Raw genomic sequence first — 8,117 nt, 5'->3', positions numbered from 1 at the left:
CATTGCTGGGGACCTGAGGGGGCAGAATTGTCTGCAAGACACCACGAGCTCACTGAGGCTGCTGTGCTCATGTCTTTATTTTAGAGTTTGGGCCTGGAGATGGTAGTAGGGTTCCAAGGCTCACTCTGCCGCAGGAAGTAGACAAAACTCAATAAAACGTTAGCATCTTGCAGAATAGGCTTGGACCTTGACATATTCCGGTTAGAGCTGATCCAAGTCAAGAGAGGAATAGGAACTCACTGTCCTCTGAAAAACATGCATGGAAATGATGCTCAGGGCAAGGTGCTGATTCTAGCAATATGAGGAACCTGAGGGAACAGGGAGGAAATGACAATCTTGATTTGAGGAGAAATTAATGAAGTGATTTCTCAAGGACTAGTCTCATGGCCAGGCAGCTCTGTTGCAGGTGACTTCTTACCTTGGGGGTACCATGGAGTCTACAGGTGGCAGAAAAGGTAGCCTTGGACTCAGGCCGAACAGGAGACCAGGGCATTCTTGTGAGGCTTCCAAAACACGTTAGAGGAGAAAAATGCCTATTCTGCCTGTTCCCTTCTTATCCTCACACCTCCCAAAAGGGACTGGGTCAGGGGAAGGGATAGGTCTGAGATAGGAGGCACTTGGGTAACATCAAAGATTCTTAAATCAGGATGAGCCTTAATTCATTTGCCTCCCCCTTTACAGAGGAGAAAACAATGATCTCTGGTCCAGAATAGCTAAGCAAAAGATTTGTTTTTTTCCCCTATTTGAATTTCCAATCCAGTGATCTCTTCAAAATACGTTTTTTTTTCTTTTTTGACCCAATGGACTAAGAAAGACAGCACCATAGTAAGTAGCAAAAGCCGCATGGTGTACATACCTGAGCAGTGGGGCATCCCGACAGACTTGGTGATGTCCATTCTTTGGCTCACATCTTGGGTTATCCCCCTCCAGTCCAAGGTGCCATACGCTTTCCCCCTTGATGTGGGGTCTGTTTTGCTTGGCCATAGGGCTTTGGTACATACCCTTGAGGGCCCAGCTTTCAGCTTCTTCTCCTCTATTTCATTCTTTAGTTTCTTGTTTTCCTTTTGCAGATGGACCATTACATTGTGGAGGTGGCTGGGGAAGGAGAGGGAAGGACAGGTGGGTGTTTGGTCTGTTCCAGTTCCGTGGACGCCCAGTTCCTTCCAGAGCTCGTGCTCTCACGCATGTTCTGTGGAAATGGAGGCCTATGTGCATCCCCAGGAAGAAGCCCAGGCCTGGGGTTGGGGTGGACCCAGAATCAGCACTCCTGACCCACTGTGTCATGTCAGCCCTGGGCTAGTTTTCTTATCTGTTAGATGGGGACCATTGAGTCTGATCTGCCTTCTGGGGTTCATATAAAAATCCAGTTTGACAAATGATAGAAATTGGATTCAAAGAGCCAGAACAACTCTGATCACATGTCCTCAGTTTCTCACAGCCATGCCTAGGAAACACTCACATCCAGTTCTGATGCCAAAGCCCAAGTTCTTTTGCCTCCCTTTGCTGAAAGGTTGAGAACACAGGGGATCCCAGCTCTGTCGAGAGCTTGGGCAAGTTACTTGTCCCCATTTTATGGAAGAAATGGCAGCTCCAGTGTAGGTGAGGGGAAAGGTAACTGAGCATACCTCCTGTGGCTCAATAAATGGCAACTGTTAATACTAACAGCCTTATTTCTCCAAACCAGTGTTGAGAGAAGTGAGTGACAGTGGGCTCTGGAACCAGGCTTCCCAAGTTGGGATTCTGACTCTGCCACTTACTGGTCAAGAGACCATGGGAAAATTATGTAGCCTGAGTTTCTCCCTTTCTTCATCCTTAAATGGGGATTATACGTGCACTGAACGTGTGAGGTATTATGAAGATTAAATAAGTTAACACATGTAAAGCACTTGGAACAGTGCTCCTCATGAGTAAGCAATAAATATTAGTTGAGCTCTTGTTATTATGACTAAAAGATGGTGTTCCTTCAAATAGGGTCAAGCAAACTCAAGAATGAGTTCTTTGTGAAACAAACAAACAAAAAACCCAAAACACTTGCCAGAACTTGGCACAATATAAGAAAAAGCCTGGTGCCCGGCTACCTTCAGATTCTGACAATTTCTCCTTTAGTTAAATCCTTTCAGAAAGTGTTTCTGTCCTAGTGAAATATTTTATGATATTTTCTAGAGGAAATCAAGTAGAGAATTCATCCTCAACTGCTTCTCTGGGCGTATTCTCTGCCCTCTTGCTCTGTATAAATCTGGCTGGCAGTGAAGACACCCCTTCCCTTGTAGCTCTTCATGTTGTTGCCATGCTCCTTGTGCCACTGGGCCTGGAGGTAGGGTCCTCGAATGCCCTCATTCCCTGGCTCTCTGCCACTCTCTCTGGTCCACTCCTGTCAGCATCTCTGATGCTTTCAGCATCCTGTACTTTTCATCCAAGCCCTGGCCCTTCAGTTCCTTGACCTCCTTATTCCAGTGATCTTTTCTTCTCCTTCAATCCAGACGCTTTCCTATGGTCCAAGCTCAGGACACAGCTTTCTAACTGGGGCTGCATGAATGGGTCCCAGGTGTGCTGCGATACCTCAGCCCTTGGAGCAGGGTTTGGCACAGCTGCTGGTTGGTCACCTTTACCATAAGCAACCTCATCCAAGACCCTCTCAGTGTGTCAAACAAAGGTGTTCATTTTCTAAGTGTTCCCTGACAAAAGGTTGGGAAACACTGCCCTGGAGCTTGTCATTACCTGTTACTATGCCACCTCTGAAATCTCAGTTTTAGACATCCATACTTTTGCCTCTGTTCCCAAACTTCCAACACTCCTCCCGTACCACACTATGCTGACCCAGCTTTGACCATGAGGGTGAACCAAGGCTGCAAGTAGATGGACCCAAATGACCACATGGGACAGAAGGACCCCACCAAACTTGACTGCTCACCTCATAGAGGTGTTCCTTCTATGTTCTATGTCCCTTTGTTTGGAGAGCTCTCCGTTACCACAGCTTAGCCACTACCCTAACTAATACAGTCTGCTTTTCAGTTCCTGTTTCCTTCTCCGCATTCTGACTTCTGAGAACTGTGGAAGGTGACAGTGGAGAGGGACATAGAGATGATTAACCCCTTTTTTTATTGTTGGTGAGGGGACTAAGGCCCAAAGAGGTCAAGTGGTATTGCCCAAGGTCACATGGATGCAGATTTGGGACTTGGGGTCTTTCTCCACATATCCAGTGAAAAAGCCAGCCCTGGTTCCTGGCTGACTCCTCTCCCTGGGGCCCAAGCTCCAGCCAGGGGGGCGTGGGATGACTTACTCCTTTTCACCAGTCAGCTTGGTGATATATTTGACCTGTTCACGGAGTTTGTTTCCTAGTTTCTCATTGGCGATCCTGTAATAAAATTCACAGAAGAAAAGAGTTACCCAGACCCCTGTGGGTAAGAGCATGAGCTGGCTGAAAAGGACATTGGGTGTTCTTGGCGAGGCCTCTTCGGGGCCCAGACCCCCCGCTCATCCCCCCGTCCCCGGAGCTAGAGCCCTCCTAGCAGCTGGCAATTAAGAGGACCCTCTACACTCCCAAGCAAAATCACTGTGATCCCAAGTGAGTTCAGGGGATCCAGGCAGTGAAGCCCGACACCAGGCTGGGAAGAGGAAATCTGACCCACAGGAGCATCCCTTCTGCCTGGAAGCTGCTCCATTTCCAAGTGGGCGGGGCTTTCTGAACCCGCCTGAAGGGTTGCGGCCCCTTCATCTTATTCCCAGCATCTGGGTGTGGGCTGAGACTGGATCAGTTTCCCTGGAGGGCTGTGTGCGTGTGTATGACACTATTCTCTGGCACAGGTGTGATTCCAGCCCTTGGAAGCCTGCCTTACTGTTTTCTTCCGCACTTACTTCTGCTCTTTTGCCCATTGCTCCATGTTGGACATAATCTGATCGTTCTCTCGGTGCAGCCTGCAGGTGTCTTTAGGCGCAGACCGCTGGGACAGGCAACAGGACTTCGGTACAAGAAGTAAATGAGATAGTAAGGGGGTGGGAGCACAGGCCTGTCACCTCCCTTCTCCCAGATCAGGTCTCCTCTCTTCCTGGGAGAAGAAACATTGACTCTGCTGTCCAACCCTGAGGCCAGAGTTGGAATTGCCATTGCAGGCCTCCACCTCCAGCAGTGCATTATCACAAAGGTGACATCTGTGAGCAGACACCACTTATAGTAGAGACAAAGTAGGTTTGTACATTTATAATAATGATTTTCAGGCCAAAGGTAGCAAAGTGACCTATTCTAAAACAGCAATACATTAAGCCTTTTTAAAAACAGATGAAAGAAAAAATATCTGGTGGAAAGGGAGGACTTTTTTTCTAATTTGGGCAAAGGCCCTGTGGCCACCCCAAGGATATCCGGGAGCCTCCTGCTACAAACTTCACTGCTCAGAGAGCTGGACGTGCACAAAGAGCTCTTAGCCGATTCTACTGCAGGGTAATTGAAAGTGTCAGGAGGGGCTCTGGAGGGTGACTGAGCCGTGGATTATCTAAGTCGGGGCTGCTGGTGTACCTGACATGGAGATGGCATTCTCTCTCCTCTGGATTGGGACCTTTGCTCTGTTCAATATCTCTATCAACAAAGTCACGGGAAGATGGTTGGGTCGAGACAGCCGTTGTGGGCCTGGAACACCCAGATCCCGCTTTGTACTGAATAGAGGGGGTGTCCTTTCCTTGCTCCCAGGCACCCCCACCCCCACCAAAGGGTGTCTGTCACGCAGGCGATCGTGGGATGTTCTGGGGCAGTGGGAGGAAGCGGCTGGGAGTTGAGGAGTGCCCACCTCCGTCCCGTCCGCGAGGAGGCTCTCTTTCAGGGCGCGCATTTCCTCCCGGAACGCCCTGAGCTGCTCCTCTTTAGCGGCCAGCACCTCGAGGTCCCGCTGGTGCTGCTTCTGCCACTGCAGCACCTGGTTGCTCATGTCCTCCAGCTTTTTGTCGAAGGCCTGCACCTGCTCGGTAGCGCACAGTGAGGAGGGAGACCCCAGCTTGCCACCCTGACCCTGGAGGACCCACGACAAGGCGGGAGGGCGCTTTCTCTGGGAGGTTCATGAGGGAGTGTTTTATTTCCAGCGGCCAGCAGAGGGCGCCCCTGCTCTGATAGTTGCCGCCTTCTTGAAGCTCCCAGAGCCCAGCAAAAGGGAGGGCACCTGTTAGCCGAAGGGACCGGCTCAGTGCGAAGTACACAGCTGTGGGGCAAGAAGAGGCCTTGGGGCCCTGGGCAGGACGGCAGCCGTGGCCCCTGGCCGCTCCTCACCTCTAGCTCACTCTGCTGCTGGAAGCCCTGCAGTTTTTTTAACTCCACATTCAGCTTTTTCATCCTCTCCTCGTAAGCAATGACTTCCTCTTCCAGCTGAATCTTCCTGTCTTGGGCCTGTGTCAGAATTTGGTGAAGACTCTTTGTCTCTGAGGTTGAATGACTGAGCTTTGGTAAAGACAAAGGGTTGGGGGGAGAACGGCTGTCATTGCGCTTGGGCCTCTGTGCTGAGTCCTGAATGGAGAAGGGTTCCACCAGTCCCACAGCCCCTACTCTCTTCTGCCCAGGGTGGCACAGACACACCTGGTCCTGGTCACCTCGCCTAGAGTCCCAGGGAGGGGTGAGAAGTGACAACGGTCAGTCTTCTGCATCTCCCCTGCCCCTCTCCCGTTTCCTCTCTTTCCAACTCTATGAGCTCATCAGCCAGGCATGATTAGCACAGGGATGCGGCATGAATTTCCCTGAAAAATCCAGGTCTTGGGAAAACCTTGCCCCTGGGTCACCCATGGGCAGAAAGACTTGTTAGATTTGGCCTCTATCCCCGTCTTCCCCAAAGCCTCACTAGGGAGAAGCAGGCCTTCTCTGGACGGACATCCCAGCCAATGCAAGGGTTTGCAGATGGCCTTGGTGACAGCCAGTTATGCAGGAAATTGACTCCTTCACCTTTCATGCTGCTGGGATAACTTGGATATTAAACAGCCCCGGAGATGAGAGGGTGTAGCCCACCTTATCCAGGGCCTGTGTTAGGTCGTCTTGGCAGGAGGCTGACTTCCGGCATACCTCCTCATAGACATCTTTACTGACCGTGGTCTGGAGGTATTGCTTCTCTTTCGCCGCAGCCTTGTCCAGCTGAATCTGCAGACTCGCCATGGTCTCCTTCTGAAGGATTATCTTTAGGGAGGGGGAACATAACTGTCAAGGTTCATGGCCGTGGAGGCATCCTCTGTGTCCACAGATGGACAGGCACAGGGCTCTCTCCTCCCTGCACTAACTACCTGCCCAGCAGACTGTGATAATGCCCACTTCCCCTCACTGTTGGAAGAGGAAGAGCTGCCTTTCCAGGTTCTTCTGCACCCCTCTCCCACACTTCCTTTCTAGATAGCATGTCTTCCCAATACAAGGAGTACTGGAAGTACTGGGCCATGATGTGTCAAATACACGAAAAGTCCCTTTCACAGACTCCGCAGCCTTTGACGTGTGCCAGCCAAGCATGGGTCCTACATTTGTAACTGGATGGTTTCTGTTAATAGTTAACTGTCTCATGGTTAGGGTTAGGGTTAGGATTAGTGTTAACCTGGAATCCAATTCTAGGTTAGGAAATATGATGCAACATTTCAGTGGTATGCATTATGCCTCAACTCCTGACATAATCCACTAGACTTGATGCACCATGAAAGCAGGACTGTGTGTGCTTTCTTCATCGCTGTATCCCCACTACCTGTAGCTCAGAGCATGGCATATAATAGGTGCTCACTAAATATACTAAATGATTTATTTGGACGGAATGAAATAGTGCATTGGGCAATACTAGGGATGAATTGGACATATAGGTCCGACAGAGTGTGTTTAAAATTGAAATATGGACTACCGATGAAAGGAAATGCAGTTTAGAATGCAAAACTAAGCCTCTTTCTAATGGCTGTTTCCATTGATTCAAAAAGTCTGTTATATGTGGGGCATGCTTTTAAAAAATTGAACATGCTTACACACACATAAACTCCTCCAGCCTCTGGATTCCCATCAAAGGAATTCTGAAATTAGTGCTTCTAGTTGCACATTTACATAACTCCCTTTCTTTTGGCAAATGTGATAACAGGCCTATATTAAATACTTAGGCAGTATTCCTTATATTGAAAGCAGTTCCTTGGGGATTTGAGTGATTCAGGCCTCAACTCTGGATCCCACTAGAGGAGAGATTTATATCTCTGAGTGACAAAACTCCAGAAACATCAGTGCCTCAGACCTCTGCTGTTTAATATGGCAGCCACTAGCCACATGAGACTATTTACATTTCAATAAAACTAAAATTAAACTTATAACTTCAGTTCCTTAGTCATACTAAGCCATATTTCGAGCAGTCAATAGCCATATGTGGCTAGTGCATATAGTATCAGGTAACTCTAATCTAGAACTTTTCCATCATCACAGAGAGTTCTATTGCGTAGTGCTATTCGTACACTTAGAATGGTCATAGTATTTTAAGATGAACTCTTTATTATGAAGGACTCAGAGCTGCTTGGTCTCTCATTTATAATTCAAGAGACTACCTAATCAAGATGCTGTATTTTTTTCTTGTCCAGAAATATGGAATGGGCTCATTTGGGGCAAGTATTGCCATTCAGGATGAAGGGAAAGAGGTCAGGTGGCAGAGCCAGATGATCCAAGTTCAAATATTGCTCCATCCCATCACTTACCAATTAGTCAGTCTGAGCCTCAGCCTTTCTCTCCTCTGTAAACCAGCAGATGGAAGGCATGCCAAGGACTTAAGTAGACGGTCAGTAAATGATGACTGAATGTGAGCACAGTGCCTCACGTACATTAGATGCCATTTACTCCTTTTGTCTTTATTCGTGTAATGAAATATAACCATGTCCCCTTTCATCCCATTTTTGTGCTTTGGGACTATTTTTGGAAGTGTTCCCTAGCAAATTGCCCCGAACAATGGGCTCACTCAACTCTGGTCTAAAATGCAACTCTGGAAGCCTTGATGCCAAAGCCCAGGTGGTTTGGGGCTCCACCAGATATTAAATAAGACCTTCTACATGTGGAAGAAATACTTCTTGGCCAGCAAGTGGGTGACACTTCAGGAGGGAAGTGGGGGCTCCGGTGCCCCAGAATGCACATGGGCTGGGCAGTTAGTGGCATT

General features: G+C 48.7%; 1 protein-coding gene across 1 annotated transcript in view; it reads right to left on the bottom strand.

Moving 5' to 3' along the window:
• Window positions 1-3,276: 3,276 nt before the first annotated feature.
• Window positions 3,277-8,117, bottom strand: part of PMFBP1 (polyamine modulated factor 1 binding protein 1) — a 42,056-nt gene continuing 37,215 nt past the window's right edge. Inside the window, exons 14-18 of the mRNA XM_060288302.1 lie at window positions 5,978-6,142; window positions 5,252-5,485; window positions 4,779-4,997; window positions 3,856-3,941; window positions 3,277-3,355 (exon numbers count right to left, since the gene is read on the bottom strand). Coding sequence (XP_060144285.1) covers window positions 3,277-3,355; window positions 3,856-3,941; window positions 4,779-4,997; window positions 5,252-5,485; window positions 5,978-6,142 — 783 coding nt within the window. The remainder of the gene's footprint in view (window positions 3,356-3,855; window positions 3,942-4,778; window positions 4,998-5,251; window positions 5,486-5,977; window positions 6,143-8,117) is intronic.

Source organism: Globicephala melas, chromosome 19 (genome assembly GCF_963455315.2).
Source record: "Globicephala melas chromosome 19, mGloMel1.2, whole genome shotgun sequence".
In the NCBI taxonomy this organism is placed as follows: domain Eukaryota; kingdom Metazoa; phylum Chordata; class Mammalia; order Artiodactyla; family Delphinidae; genus Globicephala; species Globicephala melas.
This window is presented reverse-complemented; position numbering and strand designations above follow the sequence as displayed.